Source organism: Bombina bombina, chromosome 7 (genome assembly GCF_027579735.1).
Source record: "Bombina bombina isolate aBomBom1 chromosome 7, aBomBom1.pri, whole genome shotgun sequence".
Lineage (NCBI taxonomy): Eukaryota > Metazoa > Chordata > Amphibia > Anura > Bombinatoridae > Bombina > Bombina bombina.
Genome location: NC_069505.1, coordinates 430,437,707 through 430,461,591, shown reverse-complemented (window position 1 = coordinate 430,461,591; position 23,885 = coordinate 430,437,707). Strand labels below are relative to the sequence as shown.

General features: G+C 42.1%; 1 protein-coding gene across 1 annotated transcript in view; it reads right to left on the bottom strand.

Moving 5' to 3' along the window:
* The window catches only part of PMM1 (phosphomannomutase 1), a 97,087-nt gene that overhangs the window by 30,899 nt on the left and 42,303 nt on the right, over positions 1-23,885 (bottom strand). Inside the window, exon 3 of the mRNA XM_053721318.1 lies at positions 22,736-22,812. Within this exon, the coding sequence (XP_053577293.1) occupies positions 22,736-22,812 (77 nt within the window). The remainder of the gene's footprint in view (positions 1-22,735; positions 22,813-23,885) is intronic.

Genomic DNA, 23,885 nt, shown 5'->3' with positions numbered 1-23,885 from the left:
GAGCTCCTTGGACTCCTCACCAAGACCCTAATCTACCCGACATGTTTCGCCATGGACCGGCTTATTCAAGGGATGATCGCGCCGCTTGGATGTCGGCTTTAAGTAGCATGTAATCCACGCCCACAACTTTGATGTCATTCTAATTGGGAGTATCCATTGGATAGTATATAGTCATACTCCTCCTCAAGTGACGATATCATTATTTGGAGTTTCTGATTGGATGATGCAGTTAAACATATGTTTCCGTAGTAAACATGTACTGTCATCTGTATCGTTAAAGAGCGGGTAGTTACACGGAGGGTTTCCTATTGGACGATGATGTGGAACATCTGTTAAAAGTAAACAGAGATTGTCTTCAGTCATTGGAGAGTGGTTAGTAACACGACCCTCTTAGTGACCTCCATAACATATGTTAAATAGTAAACAGAGATCGTCTTGTTTATCTTTGGAGGTTGGTTTGTTGTCAATAAAGTTTTCAAATAGGCGATGATATTTGACATGTACTTTAAAAGTTAGCAGCCGCTTTATTGACACGTCCTACCTAGTGTTATTTATTTACCCACCCAATAAATGCGTCAAGATTCCATTTTTTTCATTTTTATTTCAAATGGCATATTTTGGTTATTATGACTTTTATTTATTTTGTTACTGTTCTCATTATTCAACCTCTGATAACAATTTTACTCTATTTTAGATAACATGTGTGGACAACATGTGAAATCAATGCCTATGTTAGGATAGTGATATATATATATATATATATATATATATATATATATATATATATATTGACTGGGAAATGCCAACCTTCAAAGTGATATACTTGAACCATGGTGATATGTATGATTTATTTACCATCTATATTCGTGATGTGTGGAATTCCTACCTGAGTGTTAAATAGTGACGTGTACAGCGACTGTGGATATCAATTCTATTAATTTTGTGCATGAATAATAATAATCTTTGTAATTTTAATCATCCATTAAGTGTGTGTTCAGACAAATATTTGGTTCTGTGTTTTTTAAAGGATCAGTTTCATTTAAAAGAAAAAGGTGCTTATAAATGTGCACATCGTGTTATTTTAAAAAACCTTTTTTTGTGAAGAGGAAAACTTTTTTTTTTTTTAAATTGACACAACTTAAATTTTCCGACATGTATTAACTATTAGTGTGAATAATTCTTATGTGATACCTGTAATAATCACTTTATTACAGATTAGAGAATGTCATTATATATCCACATTGTTATATCTCTAATTGTAACCATTGCTTGAAAAATGAATTAATATTTTTATACATGCATTATTTTTTAGATAAAGAATTTTTTTTTAAAAATAAAGAAAATCTCTGTTTCTTTTGATGAAAATTTGACAGTACAACTATATTACCTAATATGTAGTCTGGACTATATTCTCCAAAATTTAAAATCTCTGAAGTTGATCCATTTCAAAGAAAAGAAGAAAAATTATTCTGCTCATTTAGCCCATTTGGTTGGACTGTATTCAATAGGAAAATCCATTTACTTTCCGCTCGCAATAATGTTTTCTCAATATTTCCTCCTCTTATTCCCAGTTTGATGTTTTGAATACCATAGCACTTCAAATCAGACTGTTTGGAATTATGTTTCTGAAGGAAATGACAAGCCACTGAGGTAAGCTGTTTTCCCTCAGTTAGATAGAGGCATTTTTGATATTTTGCAGATGTTCCAATAGCCTCGTTCTTAACTTTCTTGTCGTCATTCCAACGTACATTTTGGCACAATTACATGTTAGAATGTAAATGACACCCTCAGTTTGACAGTTGATGTACTCTTTGATTTTATGTATTTTCTGAAAGCGATCTATTATATTTTGTTTTTTAAGCATGAAGCTGCATGTACTGCAGGTGCTACATTTATATGATCCTTTAGAAATTGAACCAATGGTTTTCTTTCCTTCTAAATGGCTTGGACTTAGGAGATCTTTTAGATTTCTTGTTCTTCTATATCCAGATTGTACTTTGTCATTTAGAATTGTGGATAGAATGGGATCTGATTTTAGAATATGCCAGTTATTTTGAAGTATATTCTTTATTTGTCTGCTTTTAGGATTATATGTTGAGATAAATCTTATTTCATCTTGTTTTAGTTTTTCCTTTTTCTCCAAAAGTGTACTTCTTTTGGAAGATCTTGCGCGGTATTCAGCTTTTTTTGATTAGTCTTTTACTATAGCCTCTTGTTTTTAATCTCTCTGATAATTCTTTTGCTCTAATTTGATAATCTTTGTCTGATGAACAGTTTCGTCTCATTCTGAGAAATTCTCCTGTTGGTAATGCTTTTATTGTGTTAGGTGCATGTGCACTTGAGCTGTGCAAGAGGCTATTTGTTGCGGTTTTCTTGCGGTATACATCCATTGATAGTTCTCCAGTCTGGGTTTTTTTGATTTGAAGATCTAAGAAGTTGATTATGCTGGTACTTGCTTCATATGTTAATTTGATATTCAGTTTGTTTGAATTCAAAATCTTAAAAAAATGATCTAATTCAGATCTATCTCCTTCCCATAAGAACAGAGCATCATCGATGTAGCGAATCCATAACGGGATCTTTTCCAAGAATTTAGCATTGTTATCTGAGAACACGGTCAGGTGCTCCTACCATCCCAAAAATAAATTGGCATAGGTGGGAGCACTGGGGTTGTGGCCAGTTCTTGGGTCCCTCCGCCTGCCGCGGACTTAGGTTCTGTCTCGGTGGAACTTGCATCGGTCGGGCCAGGGCCTGCAGAGGCGTTCCCCGCCCAGGGCCCATCTGTCGCGGTGGCCCCCCCTGCTGCTGTCAGTGTAGTCGGGAAGGGGTCGGTGGGACCGGAGCTTAAGATTGCGGACACTGCCTTGTCGCGGTCCTGTCTTTGTTCCATAGGCCCTTTGGGTATGCATCTCACGGCGGAATTGAGGGAGAAATTGGATAAGGAGGTCTCATTCCTCATTTGCGCATTTCACCTCTCGGTGTGGTCCCTAAGAAGGACCCGGGGAAGTTCAGGTTGATTCATCACCTGTCCTTCCCAAAAGGGGATTCTGTGAATGACGGTATTCCGGATGAGCTGGCTTCGGTATTGTATACATCTTTTGATCGGGCTGTTGCACTCGTGAAGGAGTCTGGTCCTTTGGCGTTGTTGGCCAAGATCGATATCGAGGCGGCCTTTCAGTTATTGCCTGTGCATCCTTCCCATTACCTCCTGGGTTGCTGTTTCAATGGGGCATATTATGTGGATCTCTGCCTCTCCATGGGGTGTTCCATTTCGTGCTCCTTGTTTGAGTGCTTTAGCACGTTCCTGGAGTGGGTCGTGAAGGTCCGGTCGGGGTTTTCATCAGTTGTACACTACCTGGATGATTTTTTGTTTGTGGGCCCGGCCGGATCGGTGGTTTGTGGGGGGATGAGGGACTGTTTCTATTTGGTGGCTAGGGAGTTTGAGGTGCTTTTGAGAAAGGACCGGTGACGGTGCTCAATTTTTTGGGCATCACTATTGACTCGGATAGGATGGAGTGCCAGTTGCCTCGCGACAAGATTGATGACTTGTTGGGCATGATTCGGAGGTTCCTTGGCCTGTCCAAGGTGACGTTGAGGGAACTTCAATCCCTTTTGGGAAAGTTGAATTTCGCCTACCGAATAATTCCAATAGAGAGGGTGTTTTCCAGGAGAATGTCGTTGGCTACGGCAGGGGTTCGGAAGCCTCATCACTTTGTGAGAGTTAAGAGGGGGTTGAAAGATGATTTCCTGGTTTGGTTGCTGTTCCTGAAGGACTTCAATGGGGTGGCTTTGTTCCTGGAGTCTTGAGTGTCTAACTTTGAGTTGGACGTGGTTACCGGTGCTGCTGGGGCCATGGGTTTGGGGCCTATTTCCAGGGACACTGGTGTGCGGCCGCTTGGCCGCAGGACTGGGCAATGTCAGAGTTGGTCCGTAATCTGGTGTTCCTGGAACTGTTCCCCATCATTGTGGCATTGTTCGTCTGGGAGGGGGAGTTGGGTAACAAATCTATCCTGTTTCACATGGATAATACGGGTGTGGTGTCGGCTGTTAACACTCTTTCTGCTTCTTCCCCCCCCCTGTTTTGCATTTACTGAGGTTGTTGGTGCTGAAATGTCTGCGCCTGAATGTGTTGGTTAGAGCCAAGCATATACCTGGCAAATGTAATCTGATTGCAGACGCTCTATCTCGATTTCAGTGGAGTCATTTTCGGGAGTTGGCCCCTCAGGCAGACGTGGAGGGGAATCGGTGTCTGGATCAGCTATGGAGGCTTGGGGAGGAGGACTGGCTGGACTTTTGAAGAGTTCATTGGCTCCAGGTACTTGGTCGGCCTATGTTAGAGTTTGTAGTGACTGGGAGGACTGATTGAGGCGGCATGGGGCTAGAGAAGGGGTGTTACAGGCTGCCTCTTAGAGTGGTTGTGGCATTGGGGTGGCTTGGGTCTGTCATCATCTAGTATGGATAGGAGGCTGTCGGCCTTAGCTTTCAGATTTAGGATGTTGGACCTCGGGGATGTGACCAAAGCTTTTTGGATTAGGCAAGTCCTCAAGGGGCTTTAGAAGAAGGGTCGAAGGATTGATAATAGGAGGCCCATTACATTTGCATTATTGGTGAGAATTTGTGGCATCCTGCCCAGTATTTGTTTTTCCCCCTTTGAGATTTCTTTATTCGCACGGCCTTCGTCTTAGCTTTTTTCGGGGCCTTCCGGATTTCTGAGTTGGTTAGCCCGAGCAAACGGGCGCCGGGTGGTATGTGGGTGGAGGATGTCTTGTGGGGTAATGACAGGGTGGATATGTTCTTGAGGCATAGTAAAACTGACCAGTACGGGAAGGGGAGAAGTATACTTTTATTTCCTAGTGGCAATGAGGTTTGTCCCTGTAGAGTGTTGTCGTATTATGCAGCCATACGGCCTGCGCAGGGGGGCCCGTTGTTAATTCATTCGGATGGGTCCTTCCTATCACAATATCAGTTTAGGGCAGTGTTGAAAGGAGCTATCAGTGTTTTAGGGCTGTCCCCGAAGGAGTTTGGGTCCCACTCTTTCCGTATCGGGGCGGCAACTGAGGCCTCTGTGCTGGGATTGCAGGAGGATGTGGTTAAACATATTGGGAGATGGGAGTCCGCAAGGTATAGGTCGTATGTGCGACCTGAGCTGGGGGTTAGTGGGGGAGATTGCGCTTCTTAATGGTATTTCTTTGTCTTTTGTTCCCAGGTGTGAAGAGTGTTTGGGTGATGGGGCACTCATTTACTGGGCCAGATCTGAGGGACGGAGAAAAGTTGACGGCCTTCAGTTGGGTTGCCCAGTGGGAGGTAAAATGGTTGGGGGTCAGGGGTCTGCGGTGGGAGAGTTTGTTGCCTTTGCTCATGGATTACTGTAGGCAATTTTCTCCTCCGGATGTGTTGATAGTGCACTTGGGGGGCAATGATTTAGGCTTTATGTCCCAGCGGGAGCTTGTTAGGAGAATCAAGAGAGACTTGGGGAGAATGAAGGATCTTCACCCGGCATTGCAAATTATTTGGTCTCAGATGGTGCCAAGGTTGGTGTGGAGGGCGGCTTGGGACCATGACACGTTGGAGCGCAGTAGAAGGAAAATTAATAAGTTGATTGGATCTTTTATTAGAAGGATCGGGGGTGTGGTGGCTTACTACCCTGATTTGGAGCAGGTGGGATCTGGGGAGTTTTATTTGAGAGACGGTGTGCACCTTAATCAATTTGGTCTGCAGCTTTTTATAATGGACTTTAAGGAATCTTTGAGAGAATTGTTGGGTTTGGCGGGTCTGGTCTGATAACATCAGGTCAGTCTTTGGCGGGGGTGCTAGTTCTCGGGTAGCGAGGAAGGAATATGGCCAAGTGAATGTGGGGGGTTTGAACAAGTTGCCTCTCCATGGGGTGAGTGTGCAATGGTGTTCTTATAGGGGCAAGGGGTTCCCTATTAGGTGGAGTGAGTTTTGTAACGGGCTCAGCAATTACATAGTTGAGTCCTGACGGTGTAACGGCCATGTTGCTAATTAATAAGGAAACTAGCACCGCTGGGGGATGGTACAGTTTTGTGGTAATTTTAATATTGTTAAAGAAAAAGTTATTTAAGAATACTGGGTTTTTAATGTGGTATTTATTAACGCTTAACAAAGGTTTTCTTGTTATTTAATAAAGGTGCTGCGGCCAATTTTATACCAAGATGATGTCTCCTGTGTCTTACTTTAGGGATGGAAAGGTGGTTGTGGGTTGGTATAATTCGGGGGCCGGAACTTGACGACTTAAAAGGTCATGTTTAACCAATGCCCTCTGTAACCTGAAGCTCTGTGACTCTGGAATTCCAGGGTATATAAATCTGTGTGCTGCTTTTAAATAAAGTGTTCTTTTTGTGTTCAGACCCCTGAGTGTTGCCTCAGTTCTGTTCACCTCTATAACTTTAGACTGCTGTCAAAGGGAGATACCAGGAGCTATTGCTCTGGATAAAGGGATGTCCAGGACAAGGGAAGTGTTCTGACGGAGGTACTTATTCGGGGTACCAGGCGGTCCGTCACAGTATGCAATATGCTCTTTTACAATTTATAAATAATATGTTCATGACATTTTGTTCATATATTTAAACCTCCAATATTACTTCTACAAACTATATAAGATGACTATTTTTATGAAGGATTTATTTGGGACATAAAATCTCAACATTAGACATGTGCACATTGGAAAAATTTGTTTCGGTTCGTTTCGGATACATTCGAATGCATTGGTTTCGGATTCGGATACTTTTGAATGCATTTGAATGTACAGTATTAGTTTCGGATCCATGAAGTTCGGTATGTGTTATGTTGATTTAGATGGTTCCAAGTTACATAAACGGAATAATTTCACTGTTCTATCTCACTAAATTTAATTGTTATGCTGAATTGTGATTAGTCCATGGCCATTCGAATGCATCCAAACTAATTCGGATTTATTCATTACAAATGCATTCAGATTAGTTTAGTTTTGTTGCTAAGGTAATTTGGAAATTCAAATCGATTCGAATCTCTGAATTTTGCGAATTCGACCGAATTTAGATTCGGAACAAAACTAATCGCACATGTCTACTCATCATTGCCATTCCTGAACCCTGAAGACAAGCAAATCCGGCAATACAATTCAGATACTAAGAAAATACTGAGGATGCTTCACAGTTAAAAGAGGAATCTGTATTTAGGACATTGCAGGGAAAAAGCTTTCAGTTTATTTTGCTTGTGGGCTCCATTTTGTTGCTGTAGGTGATTGAGTTGTTTCCAACTCTCTGTTAGGCTATGGGGTGAATTTATTAAGCAGCAGATGCTGCATCGACGCCCATCGTCTCTCGTCCGTCAGAAACGTAAGTTAAGAAGCGCCGTTCCTTAACTTTTCTGCCACTTTTCAGGTGGTGGACTGAAATCATCCTGATACGATACGGATGATTGAGGGACCCTGCTATTGGCCGTCTGGCCACGAGTGAGCAGGGGGCAGCATTGTCCTAAAGACATTAAAAATACTGAATGGCATTAAATAAGGAGGGTCATAGCAATAAAAGTGCCAGTAACTTTTCCCTCTAATGTTTCCCTTTAAGAGACACTTTCTGCTCTTTCTATAACAGCTACATCATCCCAAAGGGCTTCTCCACCAGTAGCATCTTCATGTAAGCAAGTGTTGTAATCAACGGCTTCCAAAAATACACAATATCTTCATTTATAGATAAGATGACACCTGAATATCAGGAAAAAGTTGGTCAAGCTCTTGCAAGAGCAATATATTCTTCTGCGAGCAGTTGCCCAATCAGATTCTTCTGATAGGGAAGAATTGGCCAATGCTTCAATTTCTGACAACACATTACGGCCCGATAATCTAAACCTCGTCAGCATGGAGAGAAATCACACAAAATCTTTGGGGGTTTTATTTAGACCTTGTATTGTGAGAACACTTCATAGCAACATAAACATTTATCATATCATTTGTGTTTCTAAAAAAAGGACCCCACGAACTATAGAGCTTTAGATGATCTAAAGCTCTCTGCTCAGGTGAGATGATCTAAAACTCTCTGCTCAGGTGAGATCATCTAAAGCTCTCTGCTCAGGTGAGATGATCTAAAACTCTCTGCTCAGGTGAGATGATCTAAAGCTCTCTGCTCAGGTGAGATCATCTAAAGCTCTCTGCTCAGGTGAGATCATCTAAAGCTCTCTGCTCAGGTGAGATGATCTAAAGCTCACTGCTCAGGTGAGATGATCTAAAGCTCACTGCTAAGGTGAGATGATCTAAAGCTCACTGCTCAGGTGAGATCATCTAAAGCTCTCTGCTCAGGTGAGATGATCTAAAGCTCTCTGCTCAGGTGAGATGATCTAAAACTCTCTGCTCAGGTGAGATCATCTAAAGCTCTCTGCTCAGGTGAGATCATCTAAAGCTCTCTGCTCAGGTGAGATGATCTAAAGCTCACTGCTAAGGTGAGATGATCTAAAACTCTCTGCTCAGGTGAGATCATCTAAAGCTCTCTGCTCAGGTGAGATGATCTAAAGCTCACTGCTAAGGTGAGATGATCTAAAGCTCACTGCTAAGGTGAGATGATCTAAAGCTCACTGCTCAGGTGAGATTATCTAAAGCTCTCTGCTCAGGTGAGATTATCTAAAGCGCTCTGCTCAGGTGAGATGATCTAAAGCGCTCTGCTCAGGTGAGATGATCTAAAGCGCTCTGCTCAGGTGAGATGATCTAAAGCTCTCTGCTCAGGTGAGATGATCTAAAGCTCTCTGCTCAGGTGAGATGATCTAAAGCTCACTGCTCAGGTGAGATCATCTAAAGCTCTCTGCTCAGGTGAGATGATCTAAAGCTCACTGCTAAGGTGAGATGATCTAAAGCTCTCTGCTCAGGTGAGATGATCTAAAGCTCACTGCTAAGGTGAGATGATCTAAAGCTCACTGCTAAGGTGAGATGATCTAAAGCTCACTGCTCAGGTGAGATGATCTAAAGCTCTCTGCTCAGGTGAGATGATCTAAAGCTCTCTGCTCAGGTGAGATGATCTAAAGCGCTCTGCTCAGGTGAGATGATCTAAAGCTCTCTGCTCAGGTGAGATGATCTAAAGCTCTCTGCTCAGGTGAGATGATCTAAAGCTCTCTGCTCAGGTGAGATGATCTAAAGCTCTCTGCTCAGGTGAGATGATCTAAAGCTCTCTGCTCAGGTGAGATGATCTAAAGCTCTCTGCTCAGGTGATATGATCTAAAGCTCTCTGCTCAGGTGAGATGATTAATTAAAGCTCTGTGCTGAGGTGAGATGATCTAAAGCTCTGTGCTGAGGTGAGATGATCTAAAGCTCTGTGCTGAGGTGAGATGATCTAAAGCTCTCTGCTGAGGTGAGATGATCTAAAGCTCTGTGCTGAGGTGAGATGATCTAAAGCTCTGTGCTGAGGTGAGATGATCTAAAGCTATCTGCTGAAGTGGGATGATCTAAAGCTCTCTGCTGAGGTGAGATTATCTAAAGCTCTCTGCTAAAGTGAGATGATCTAAACCTCTGTGCTTAGGTGAGATGATCTAAAGCTCTGTGCTTAGGTGAGATGATCTAAAGCTCTCTGCTCAGGTGAGATGATCTAAAGCTCTCTGCTCAGGTGAGATGATCTAAAGCTCTCTGCTCAGGTGAGATGATCTAAAGCTCACTGCTCAGGTGAGATGATCTAAAGCTCACTGCTCAGGTGAGATGATCTAAAGCTCACTGCTCAGGTGAGATGATCTAAAGCTCTCTCCTCAGGTGAGATGATCTAAAGCTCTGTGCTGAGGTGAGATGATCTAAAGCTCTCTGCTCAGGCGAGATGATCTAAAGCTCTCTGCTCAGGCGAGATGATCTAAAGCTCTGTGCTCAGGTGAGCTGATCTAAAGCTCTGTGCTCAGGTGAGCTGATCTAAAGCTCTCTGCTCAGGTAAGCTGATCTAAAGCTCTCTGCTCAGGTGAGCTGATCTAAAGCTCTCTGCTCAGGTGAGCTGATCTAAAGCTCTCTGCTCAGGTGAGCTGATCTAAAGCTCTCTGCTCAGGTGAGCTGATCTAAAGCTCTCTGCTCAGGTGAGCTGATCTAAAGCTCTCTGCTCAGGTGAGCTGATCTAAAGCTCTCTCCTCAGGTGAGATGATCTAAAGCTCTGTGCTGAGGTGATCTAAAGCTCTCTGTTCAGGTGAGATGATCTAAAGCTCTCTGCTCAGGTGAGATGATCTAAAGCTCTCTGCTCAGGTGAGATGATCTAAAGCTCTCTGCTCAGGGGAGATGATCTAAAGCTCTCTGCTCAGGTGAGATGATCTAAAGCTCTCTGCTCAGGTGAGATGATCTAAAGCTATCTTCTCGGGTGAGATCATCTCACCTGAGCAGAGAGCTTTAGATAATCTTACCCAAGCAGAGAGCTTTAGATCATCTCACCAGAGCGGAGCGCTTTAGATCATCGGACCCTACATAGAGGACTATAGTTCTTTCATACTGAGATCGGAAGACCCCCTAGCTGTCAGCTTAATAACCAGGGGGCGTTCCCATCTTGCGGGACCTCCTATACTTTAGCTGAAGTGCTTTAGGGGTCTGGAGAGCTTTCTCTGGTACTATGAATCAATTGGAGGATTTAAGAAGACAAAGTAATGTCCTTAGTTTTGTTATTTTGATGGTTTCTTTTGTATCTCTTTGTTTGGGGGGGGGGGGGTGCTCTCATGTACATGCAGAAGAGGTTCCTTATAGTTCACGTTGTCTTAACATAATCCTTGTATTTTCATTTGTAAAATTAAAAGTATTAGAAAGCTAAATTAGTTTATTATTTACTAAATAAGCTGCACTTTTATTTCAAGCATAATACTTTTATACACACTGCATTTTATTTTCACAATGTCACAAAATGACTTTCAACTTGTAAGAGCACTTTGCTCTGCATTATCTTTTCATCTCTAGACAAGATGCATGCACATTTCTCAGCCTACCTCAGTATGCCATATAGTGCACAAGACAAGTGCACACTCCTAAGTCTACCTCAATATGTTATATAGTACACAAAACATGTGCACCCTCTTGAGCCTACTTAAGTATGTTATATAGTGTACAAGGCATGTGCACCACCTTGACCTACTTCAGTATCTTATATAGTGTACAAGACACATGCACCACCTTGAGCCTACTTCAGTATGTTATATAATGCACAAGACACGTGTACCCTCTTGAGCCTACTTCAGTTTGTTATAAAGTGCACACAGCGAGTCCATGGATCATCATAATTACTGTTGGGAATATCACTCCTGGCCAACAGGAGGAGGCAAAGTGCACCACAGCAAAGCTGTTAAATATCACTTCCCTACCCACAAACCCCAGTCATTCGACCAAAGAGAAAGGAAGTAACATAAGGTGCAGAGGTGCCTGAGGTTTATAGAAAAAAAAACTGTCTGAAAAATACAGGACGGGCCGTGGACTCACCGTGTCAAGAAATAAATACATTTATCAGGTAAGCATACATTTTCTTTTCTTTCTAATGACACGGTGAGTCCACGGATCATCATAATTACTGTTGGGAACCAATACCCAAGCCAGAGGACACAGATGATAAGGGAGGGACAAGACAGTTAACCTAAACAGAAGGCACCACTGCTTAAAGAACCTTTCTCCCAAAAGAAGCCTCAGCTGAAGCAAAAGTATCAAATTTAGAAAATTTAGAAAAAGTGTGTAAAGAGGACCAAGTGGCAGCCTTGCAAATCTCTTCCACAGAAGCTTCATTTTTGAAGGCCCAAAAAGAAGAAACAGCCCTCGTGGAATGAGCTGTGATTTTCTCAGGAGGCCGCTGTCCAGCAGTCTCATATGCCAAGCGAATAAAAGTGAAGTGAAGCAGCCGTAGCTTTCTGACCGTTGCGCTTCCCAGAAAAAAACAACAAACAAAGAAGAAGACTGACAAAAATCCTTAGTCGTCTGCAAATAATATTTCAATGCACGAACCACATCCAGGTTGTGCAACAAACGTTCCTTATCAGAGGAAGGATTAGGACACAAAGAAGGAACAACGATTTCTTGATTAATATTCTTATCAGAAACAACCTTGGGAAGAAAACCCAAGGCAGTACGCAGAACTACTTTATCAGAGTGAAAAATAAGGTAAGGTTACTGCAACGCTGTAAGCTCCGAAACTCTTCGAGCTGAAGAAATAGCAACCAAAAACAAAACCTTCCAGGATAACATCTTAATATCCTAAGAATGCATAGGCTCAAACAGATTAAGATTAAGACTCCAAGGAGGAGTAACAAACTTAAGCATAGGTCGGATTCCGACCAGGTCCTGACAAAAAGATTAAACTTCTTGCACATCCACCAGATGCTTGTGTAACAAAATAAAGCAGAAATTTGACCCTTCAAGGTACTTGCAGATAAACCCTTGTCAAGACCCTCCTGGAGAAAAGACAAAATCCTAGGAATCCTAACTCTACTCCAAGAGAACCCTCTGGATTCACACCAATACAGATATTTATGACATATCTTATAGTAAATATTTCTAGTCACAGGCTTACGAGCCTGAATCATAGTCTCAATGACCGCCTCAGAAAACTCCCGCTTAGATAATATCAAGCGTTCAATCTCCAAGCAGTCAGCTTCAGAGAAACGGGATTTGGATGAAGGACGGGATTTGGATGAAGGAAGGGCCCCTGAAGTAGAAGGTCCTTCCTTAACGGAAGTCTCCACAGTGGAAGAGATGACATCTCCACCAGATCTGCATACTAGATTCTGCAAGGCCACGCTGGTGCGATGAGAATCACTGACGCCCTCTCCTGTCTGATCGAGCAATGACCCAGGGAATGGAGGAAACACGTATGAAAGACCGAAATTCCAAGGAACCACCAGAGCATCTATCAGTAGAGCCTGAGGATCCCTCGACCGAGACCCGTACCTCGAGAGCTTGGCATTCTGACGAGATGCCATATGAGATCCAGCTCCGGCCGGCCCCACTTGAGAATCAAGCTTGAAAACACCTCCGGGTGAAGCTCCCACTCCCCCGGATGAAAAGTCTGTCTGCTCAGAAAATCTGCTTCCGAATTGTCCAACCCTGGAATGTGAATCGCAGACAGACAGCAGTTGTGGGTCTCCGCCCACTGAATAATCTTGGAAACCTCTGTCATTGCCAAGGAACTCTGAGTTCCTCCCTGATGATTGATGTAAGCCACCGAAGTTATGTTGTCCAACTGAAACCTGATAAACTGGACTGAAGCTAACTGAGGCCAGGCCAGAAGAGGACTGAAAATTGCCCTCAGCTCTAGGATGTTTATGGGAAGAACCGACTCCTCTGAAGACCATAGACCCTAAGCCCTAAATAAGCCCTAGACTGCTCCCCATCCAAGTAGGCTGGCATCCATGGTCACAATCACCCAGGTAGGCCTGCAGAAGCAGGTTCCCTGGGAGAGATGATCCTTAGACAACCACCACGGGAGGGATTTTCTTGCCGCCTGATCCGGAATTATATGCAGAGACAAGTCCACATAATCCCTGTTCCACTGGCTGAGCATACATAACTGCAAAGGCCCGAGATGGAACCACACAAATGGGATGATGTCCATAACAGACCAATTACCTCCATACACTGAACCACTGACGGCAGAGGAATAGACTGAAGGGCAAGACACGAGTTGAAGATCTTTGTTTTTCTGGCCTCTGTCAGAAATATTTTTTATTGATAGGGAATCTATTATAGTTCCCAAGAACACTACCCTTGTAGCGGGAACCAAGGAACTTTTTCCCAAATTCACCTTCCATCCGTGAGAACGTAGAAAAGATAACAATATCTCTGTGTGGGAGTTTGCTTGTTGAAAAGATGGCGCCTGAACCAGAATGTCATCCAGATAAGGCACCACAGCAATCCCCCGCAAATGTAGCACCGCCAAAACAATGCTCCCAGGACCTTTGAGAAAATCCTGGGAGCCGTTGCAAGACCGAATGGAACAGCCACAAACTGAAAAAGTGTCCGTCTATAAACGCAAACCTCATAAACTTGTGATGGTCCCTGTGGATGGGAATATGCAAATATGCATCCTTCAAATCTACTGTTGTCATAAACTGGCCCTCTTGAACCAGAGGAAAAATGGAGCGAATAGTGTCCATCTTGAAAGACGGAACTCTTTGTTTACACTTTTGAGATCTAGAATTGGTCTGAAAGTCCCCTCCTTCTTGGGAACCACAAACAGATTGGAGTAAAATCCCAGACCCTGCTCCTGTTTTTGGAACAGGAAATATCACTCCCAGGTCAGAAAGATCCTGGACACAACGTTAGAACGTCTCTCTCTTTATCTGGTCTATAGATAATCTTGAGAGAAGGAACCTGCCCATGGGAGGAAAACTTTTGAACACTAATTTGTATCTGTGTGTCAGAAATCAGACTGAGACGAGAAGTGCAAAATTAATCACACCTTTATTAATAACAAAGAAATAATAAAAAGTCCACAAGTCAAATAAGCCAGGAGTCAAAGCCCGAGCTGGTAGTCAGACAAGCCGAGTCAGGAGCCAAAGCGAGTTGTCAGACGAGCCGAGTCAGGAACCAGAAGGGACATCAGACAGCCAGGTAATACACAGGAACAGGAACTCACAAACAGGTCTGATGCAACGCAAGGGCAAAGCATACTGAATAGAGGCCCTTTAAATAATAAATGATGACATCACAATTCTGAGACTGCAACCTGTCTCACATGGATGATGTACAACAGTCTGGCCATAAGAGGGTGTGCAGGAAATGAGCAGCATCACACTCTCTGCACCAGATTCAGCAAGAAAAGGTAACCAAAATGGCTGCCAGCAGCACATGGCAAACAAAGCAGGGAAAAAACCTTAACAGTACCCTCCCCTCAATGACCTCTCCCCCGCGGGAGGACAAAAGGCTTATTGGGAAAACGGGCATGGAAGGCACAGAGGAGGGCAGGAGCATGAACATTAGAGGAGGGAACCCATGAACAGTCATCAGGACCGTAGCCCCTCCAGTGAACCAAATTCTGTACGCGGCCCCTGGACATACGAGAGTCAATAATGCTGCTGACCTCATATTCTTCATGGTTATCAACAGAGATAGGACCGGGACGAGGCAACACAGTGGTAAACCGATTACAAACCAATGGTTTCAAGAGGGAGACATGAAAAACATTGGAGATGTGCATTGCAGGAGGAAGGTCAAGAGCGTAAGCCACAGGATTGATCTGTCGGAGTATTCGAAAAGGACCAACATAACGAGGAGCCAGTTTATTGGAAGGCACACAAAGGTTCATGTTTCGAGAGGACAGCCAAACCCTCTCTGGAGCAGCAGCAAAGGCAGTCTTAAGACTATCAAAGGCCTTAATGGCAGTAGGTGACCAATGGAGTGGATCATTCTCTTTACGGGTCATGTCTGTGATAGGTTGACCAAGGAAGAAAAGTTTTTAATAAACTTTCTATAGTAATTGGCGAAGCTTAAAAAACGTTAAATAGAGCGAAGACCAACTGGGCGAGGCCACTGCAGACAACTTGTCAGGATCCATGGAGAACCCTGCAACGGAGATAACATAACATAGGAAGGTTACTTGAGTCTGATGGAATTCACATTTCTCGAGTTTACAAAACAGGCCGTTCTCACGTAGTCTCTGAAGTACCCGTGTGACATCAGAACGATGAGCCTCAAGTGTGGGTGAGTGTATGAGGATGTCGTCTAAGAACACCACAACACACTGTTGCAACATATCTCATAGGACATCATTAATAAATTCCTGAAAAACAACAGGAGCATTACATAGGCCAAAGGGCATTACAAGATATTCATAATGCCCGCTCCTGATGTTAAATGCTGTTTTCCATTTGTGGCCCTCCTTAATACTAACAAGATTGTACGTTCCTCTCAAATCAAGTTTAGAAAAGACCGTAGCTCCCTTGAGGCGGTCAAAGAGTTCCGTAATGAGCGGAACAGGGTAAGCATTCTTAATGGTAAGATGATTAAGACCTCTATAAATCAATGCATGGTCTTAACTTGCCACCCTTTTTCTTCACAAAGAAGAAGCCAGCCCCTGAAGGAGAGCAGGATTTGTGGATGATCCCCCGCGACAGAGCATCAGCAACATACTCCTCCATAGCACAATTCTCAGCAACAGACAGAGGGTAAACCCGGCCCCGAGGGGAAATGGCTCCGGGTTGCAGGTCTATGGTACAATCGTAAGACCAGTGAGGAGGCAACATACCGGCACAAACCTTGTCAAAAACGTCTAGGAACTCTCGGTACTCCTCTGGCATTTGAGATACTGAAGAAGTGCACAAGACTGACTGGTTTCCGAAGACAAGTGGAAATACATTGCGGAGACCATGACAAAATTTCGGACCTGTGCCAGTCGAGACTGGGATTGTGCTTTTGGAGCCAGGGATAACCCAGAACAACCAGAGAATTCCGAGAGGTAATCACCTGGTACTGGAAGGTTTCAAAATAAAGAGACCCAACAGCCGTGGATAGCGGAGCAGTTTCGTGAGTAACGAGTGCGGGCGGAAGGGGCCTGCCATCAATGGCCTCAATAGCAAACGGAATGGACCGAGGCAATACAGGAATGGAGTGCTTTGATACAAAAGCACTGTCAATGAAATAGCCCGCAGCACCGGAGTCAACAAGAGCCTGGGTGAAATGATGAGAGCAAGAAGGGACTTGCTCTAAAAAGAATACATTTATAGCACTCTAGGTGGCCTTAACTAGATATAGTTAATCAGGACATCAGTTTTGAGCTTGTGGAAGTGAATATAAAATTTAACTTTTATTAGTTATATCATAAAATAGGAAAAATTATTAAAAACACTCTTATGTATCCTCATTAGAATTAATTAGTAGATACTTTCTTGCTGAAATATATATGTGCAAACACAAACTGATATTAGCCCAACAATTGTAATCTGTGTAAAAATATAGATTTCTTAAAGTAACCAACAAAAGTTAATTGTTGTGAAGTTTATACACGGTAGGTCACTTTATACTCCTAGATATTATTATGTGTTACTCTCATATACATAGATTCAATTATTTGTACTATTTATGCTTGCCTTTGACAGCACGCCAGGATATATACCAGCATTGTGTCCTTTTTAATTGAATAAGATCGTTACTTTCCCCTTGATATTTCCGTGTTGGGGTTTTAAACTATGATAGATAGTTGCAATATATATGCGTGTGTATGTACTCTCAACAACCTTGGGGGTTAAATATTAAGTAACTTAATCAATAGTGAATTGATTTATATTCTGCACTCAAAGGCAGTTGGTTGCTGTGTGTTAATACCATGTATCATTTAAGCATTTGCTTACCATCCACATTACCTCTGGGCAAAAGTTAATCCTTTTGTCCTTATTGTTGAGGTTTGATACAAATATATTTATTGGTAAACATAGAGTATATTGCATTTGTTTGGATGTTTATAATGTAACATAATCTGTTCAAATATCTGATAGTATAGAAAACAACAGTTTGTATGTGTATTCAGGCTTGTGTTTAATTAAGCCGTTTTCATACAGTCTCTATCTATCAAACAGACTTACTCTTTGAAATCTTCTGTTTACCTCTATTTTATCACAATTTTGTTGGTTTTAATTGTCCTTAAATTGAGCATGCATAACAGTTATACAGTATATTGTTGGTCCTCCCTACCAACGTATCAACAAAGTATCAGTACACATTAAATGAGTTACAACTGTTTGTAACACAACCTCATTTGCTTAGACTTCAGTAGCGTATTTGGGTATGTAGTAGTATTCGAACCACAGTTTATATGTGTGGTAATCTAACTTATATCAGAGTAAAAATCGTTTCCATACAATTCCCATATATTTGTCAACTAAGGTCTTGAGGTTTACGGTCTACTTTTGTTATGCCCGAATTTTTAGTTGGTTTCATTTGTTGTTTCAATTTGAGCATGCGTGGCAGCTGTACGGTCTGTTATTTAACATACATAGTAATGTGTTAAAGTAACACAGTTTCAACAAACACTATGATTCAATATAAGCATGCGTGGCAATTATGCAATAGCTTGTTAACATGCTTGGTAGAATTAAAAGTATCTAAATATCAACACAAAATCCACGAAGGATATTGGTAGCGACTACAGTAAATTTGAGGATAGCATAAGGCTAACTAAAAACACAGGAGCTCCTTGGACTCCTCACCAAGACCCTAATCTACCCGACATGTTTCGCCATGGACCGGCTTATTCAAGGGATGATCGCGCCGCTTGGATGTCGGCTTTAAGTAGCATGTAATCCACGCCCACAACTTTGATGTCATTCTAATTGGGAGTATCCATTGGATAGTATATAGTCATACTCCTCCTCAAGTGACGATATCATTATTTGGAGTTTCTGATTGGATGATGCAGTTAAACATATGTTTCCGTAGTAAACATGTACTGTCATCTGTATCGTTAAAGAGCGGGTAGTTACACGGAGGGTTTCCTATTGGACGATGATGTGGAACATCTGTTAAAAGTAAACAGAGATTGTCTTCAGTCATTGGAGAGTGGTTAGTAACACGACCCTCTTAGTGACCTCCATAACATATGTTAAATAGTAAACAGAGATCGTCTTGTTTATCTTTGGAGGTTGGTTTGTTGTCAATAAAGTTTTCAAATAGGCGATGATATTTGACATGTACTTTAAAAGTTAGCAGCCGCTTTATTGACACGTCCTACCTAGTGTTATTTATTTACCCACCCAATAAATGCGTCAAGATTCCATTTTTTTCATTTTTATTTCAAATGGCATATTTTGGTTATTATGACTTTTATTTATTTTGTTACTGTTCTCATTATTCAACCTCTGATAACAATTTTACTCTATTTTAGATAACATGTGTGGACAACATGTGAAATCAATGCCTATGTTAGGATAGTGATATATATATATATATATATATATATATATATATATATATATATATATATTGACTGGGAAATGCCAACCTTCAAAGTGATATACTTGAACCATGGTGATATGTATGATTTATTTACCATCTATATTCGTGATGTGTGGAATTCCTACCTGAGTGTTAAATAGTGACGTGTACAGCGACTGTGGATATCAATTCTATTAATTTTGTGCATGAATAATAATAATCTTTGTAATTTTAATCATCCATTAAGTGTGTGTTCAGACAAATATTTGGTTCTGTGTTTTTTAAAGGATCAGTTTCATTTAAAAGAAAAAGGTGCTTATAAATGTGCACATCGTGTTATTTTAAAAAACCTTTTTTTGTGAAGAGGAAAACTTTTTTTTTTTTTAAATTGACACAACTTAAATTTTCCGACATGTATTAACTATTAGTGTGAATAATTCTTATGTGATACCTGTAATAATCACTTTATTACAGATTAGAGAATGTCATTATATATCCACATTGTTATATCTCTAATTGTAACCATTGCTTGAAAAATGAATTAATATTTTTATACATGCATTATTTTTTAGATAAAGAATTTTTTTTTAAAAATAAAGAAAATCTCTGTTTCTTTTGATGAAAATTTGACAGTACAACTATATTACCTAATATGTAGTCTGGACTATATTCTCCAAAATTTAAAATCTCTGAAGTTGATCCATTTCAAAGAAAAGAAGAAAAATTATTCTGCTCATTTAGCCCATTTGGTTGGACTGTATTCAATAGGAAAATCCATTTACTTTCCGCTCGCAATAATGTTTTCTCAATATTTCCTCCTCTTATTCCCAGTTTGATGTTTTGAATACCATAGCACTTCAAATCAGACTGTTTGGAATTATGTTTCTGAAGGAAATGACAAGCCACTGAGGTAAGCTGTTTTCCCTCAGTTAGATAGAGGCATTTTTGATATTTTGCAGATGTTCCAATAGCCTCGTTCTTAACTTTCTTGTCGTCATTCCAACGTACATTTTGGCACAATTACATGTTAGAATGTAAATGACACCCTCAGTTTGACAGTTGATGTACTCTTTGATTTTATGTATTTTCTGAAAGCGATCTATTATATTTTGTTTTTTAAGCATGAAGCTGCATGTACTGCAGGTGCTACATTTATATGATCCTTTAGAAATTGAACCAATGGTTTTCTTTCCTTCTAAATGGCTTGGACTTAGGAGATCTTTTAGATTTCTTGTTCTTCTATATCCAGATTGTACTTTGTCATTTAGAATTGTGGATAGAATGGGATCTGATTTTAGAATATGCCAGTTATTTTGAAGTATATTCTTTATTTGTCTGCTTTTAGGATTATATGTTGAGATAAATCTTATTTCATCTTGTTTTAGTTTTTCCTTTTTCTCCAAAAGTGTACTTCTTTTGGAAGATCTTGCGCGGTATTCAGCTTTTTTTGATTAGTCTTTTACTATAGCCTCTTGTTTTTAATCTCTCTGATAATTCTTTTGCTCTAATTTGATAATCTTTGTCTGATGAACAGTTTCGTCTCATTCTGAGAAATTCTCCTGTTGGTAATGCTTTTATTGTGTTAGGTGCATGTGCACTTGAGCTGTGCAAGAGGCTATTTGTTGCGGTTTTCTTGCGGTATACATCCATTGATAGTTCTCCAGTCTGGGTTTTTTTGATTTGAAGATCTAAGAAGTTGATTATGCTGGTACTTGCTTCATATGTTAATTTGATATTCAGTTTGTTTGAATTCAAAATCTTAAAAAAATGATCTAATTCAGATCTATCTCCTTCCCATAAGAACAGAGCATCATCGATGTAGCGAATCCATAACGGGATCTTTTCCAAGAATTTAGCATTGTTATCTGAGAACACGGTCAGGTGCTCCTACCATCCCAAAAATAAATTGGCATAGGTGGGAGCACTGGGTGACCATGGAGGAGTCTACCCAGGAAAGGACAACCGTGACCTAAGGTTTCTCCTTTAGCGGTTCCGGGGACGAGGATAAACCACCCAAGGTCTGCCCCCGACAGGACCTTAGGTGCGAGCGTTTCCTGGCCGTGTAGGACAAGACTTTAAAAGGTGGCCCTGTAACCCACAATAGAGGCAGAGTCCCTCCCTCCCTCCTCCTAAAGGCTCTCTCCGCTGTGGAAAGATGCGTGAATCCCAACTGCATCGGCTCAGCAGTACCTGGTGACTCGGGACCAGGAGGCAAGGGAGGAGAGGGAGGCATGGGTGGGAACGAACATGTAGGAGGCTTCCGCAAGTGCTCCTTGAAAGAGGGCCTCTCTCGGAGTCTGATGTCAATTAGGATAAAAAAGAAAAAGACACGAATGCCTCGAGATCCTCTGGTAAATCTCTGGCAGCAACTTCGTCTTTAATCGCATCAGAGAGCCCATGAAAGAAGGCGGCAACAAGGGCTTCATTGTTCCAACCTACCTCTGCGACAAGCGTACGGAACTCAATGGCATACTGAGCAACAGATCTCGTACCTTGCTGAATGGACATGAGTTGTTTAGCAGCAGAGGAGGAGCGAGCCGGAACATCAAATACCATTCGAAAGGAGGCCACAAATTCAGGGTAATTTGAAATCACAGATTTATTAGTCTCCCACAAAGGATGAGCCCAGGCAAGAGCTGTGTCAGAGAGTAACGAGATGAGAAATCCCACCTTAGCTCTGTCAGAGGGAAACTCCTGAGGTAACATCTCAAAGTAAATGCCCACCTGGTTCAAAAACCCTCTGCACTGAATAGGATTGCCTCCATATCGCTGAGGTAGAGGTGCAGAACTGGACATGCTCCTGGTAGGACGAGGTGCAGCAGCGGAAACAGGAGCAGCCATAACTTGTAGGACACTTTGATCCAAATGTGCAGTGCGAGTCAGCAGGGTTTGCAGGGCTAGTGCAAATTGATCCAAGCGGTGATCCTGTTCATCCATCCTGGAAATGATGGTAGGTAAAGGTGGATTATTAGCACCATCAGGATTCATGGCCCTTGCGTAATGTCAGGGTGCCAGGAATCAGACTGAGACGAGAAGTGCAAAAAGAATCACACCTTTATTAATAACAAAGAAATAATAAAAACTTAATTGGTGTCTCAGAAAACCGCCCCTTCTATTCGTGGGCGTATCTAACAGACCGGCCTCCATTACTGTATGAAAAAGACGGTAACAAGCAAATAACACACACGCAGCAACATCGCTGCAAAGTACACAGCCTCTCCTCCCCACATACTGCCAAGGAAAATCCGCACATAGGAATTACGGGTCCCAAGTAGAACAGAAAAGTGCCTTAAACTTCTTAAGCTCAAAGAAATAAAAAACAGACACTTACCTGACTTCCAATCTGCCTGGCAGCAGGGCAGCTCACAGATATGAGAAGGCATCCTCTCCCCATAGACCCATTGAACACGAATAAAAGACTGACTAAACCTAATCAGGCTTCAAAGACAGGGCAGCAACCATAAATGGAAGGCACGGTGAGAAATAAACCCCACCAATTTCCAAGTGCTTAAAAGCCACCACAGCTCTACTGAAGAGACTGACGTGGAACACAGCTAAACCCTAATAAAAAACAGAAAAACCTGCTCTGCTTTAAAAACCAAAAAACTCTTGATTAAAGAATCTTCAGACACCTAAAACTTTACCACCTCCTTGCACAGGCAAAGAGAATGACTGGGGTTTGTGGGTAGGGAAGTGGTATTTAACAGCTTTGTTGTGGTGCTCTTTGCCTCCTCCTACTGGCCAGGAGTGATATTCCCAACAGTAATTATGATGATCCGTGGACTCACTGTGTCATTAGAAAGAAAGTATGTTTTGCTGTAAACCGTGTAGGAATGCATTAGATTCGACACTTGGGGGCACCGCACAAGAGTATTTAGTGCGCCGTGTGCATACCTGCCTAGAGAGAAGTCGTCCATCTTTGTACTGAACGGTTCCATTCTCAGCAAACACGTAATCAAACTTCAAGACAACTGTAAGAAAATGAAAAAGGAAAACACAATGTAAAAAACATAGCACAGCAACTCATGCCCCAGGGTGATACCTCTGCTATTGCACTGAGTACATGTGTCACCATAGGCCGCTAGCGTGTTATACCAGGGTACATGTGTCACCATAGGCCGCTAGCGTGTTATACCAGGGTACATGTGTCACTACAGGCTGCTAATATGTTATACCAGGGTACATGTGTCACCATAGGCCGCTAGCGTGTTATACCAGGGTACATGTGTCACTACAGGCTGCTAATATGTTATACCAGGGTACATGTGTCACTACAGGCTGCTAGCGTGTTATACCAGGGTACATGTGTCACTACAGGTCGCTAGCGTGTTATACCAGGGTACATGTGTCACTACAGGCTGCTAATATGTTATACCAGGGTACATGTGTCACTACAGGCCGCTAGCGTGTTATACCAGGGTACATGTGTCACTACAGGCTGCTAATATGTTATACCAGGGTACATGTGTCACTACAGGCCGCTAGCGTGTTATACCAGGGTACATGTGTCACCATAGGCCGCTAGCGTGTTATACCAGGGTACATGTGTCACTACAGGCTGCTAATATGTTATACCAGGGTACATGTGTCACCATAGGCCGCTAGCGTGTTATACCAGGGTACATGTGTCACTACAGGCTGCTAATATGTTATACCAGGGTACATGTGTCACTACAGGCTGCTAGCGTGTTATACCAGGGTACATGTGTCACTACAGGTCGCTAGCGTGTTATACCAGGGTACATGTGTCACTACAGGTCGCTAGCGTGTTATACCAGGGTACATGTGTCACTACAGGCTGCTAATATGTTATACCAGGGTACATGTGTCACTACAGGCCGCTAGCGTGTTATACCAGGGTACATGTGTCACTACAGGCTGCTAATATGTTATACCAGGGTACATGTGTCACTACAGGCCGCTAGCGTGTTATACCAGGGTACATGTGTCCCCATAGGCCGCTAGCGTGTTATACCAGGGTACATGTGTCACTACAGGCTGCTAATATGTTATACCAGGGTACATGTGTCACTACAGGCTGCTA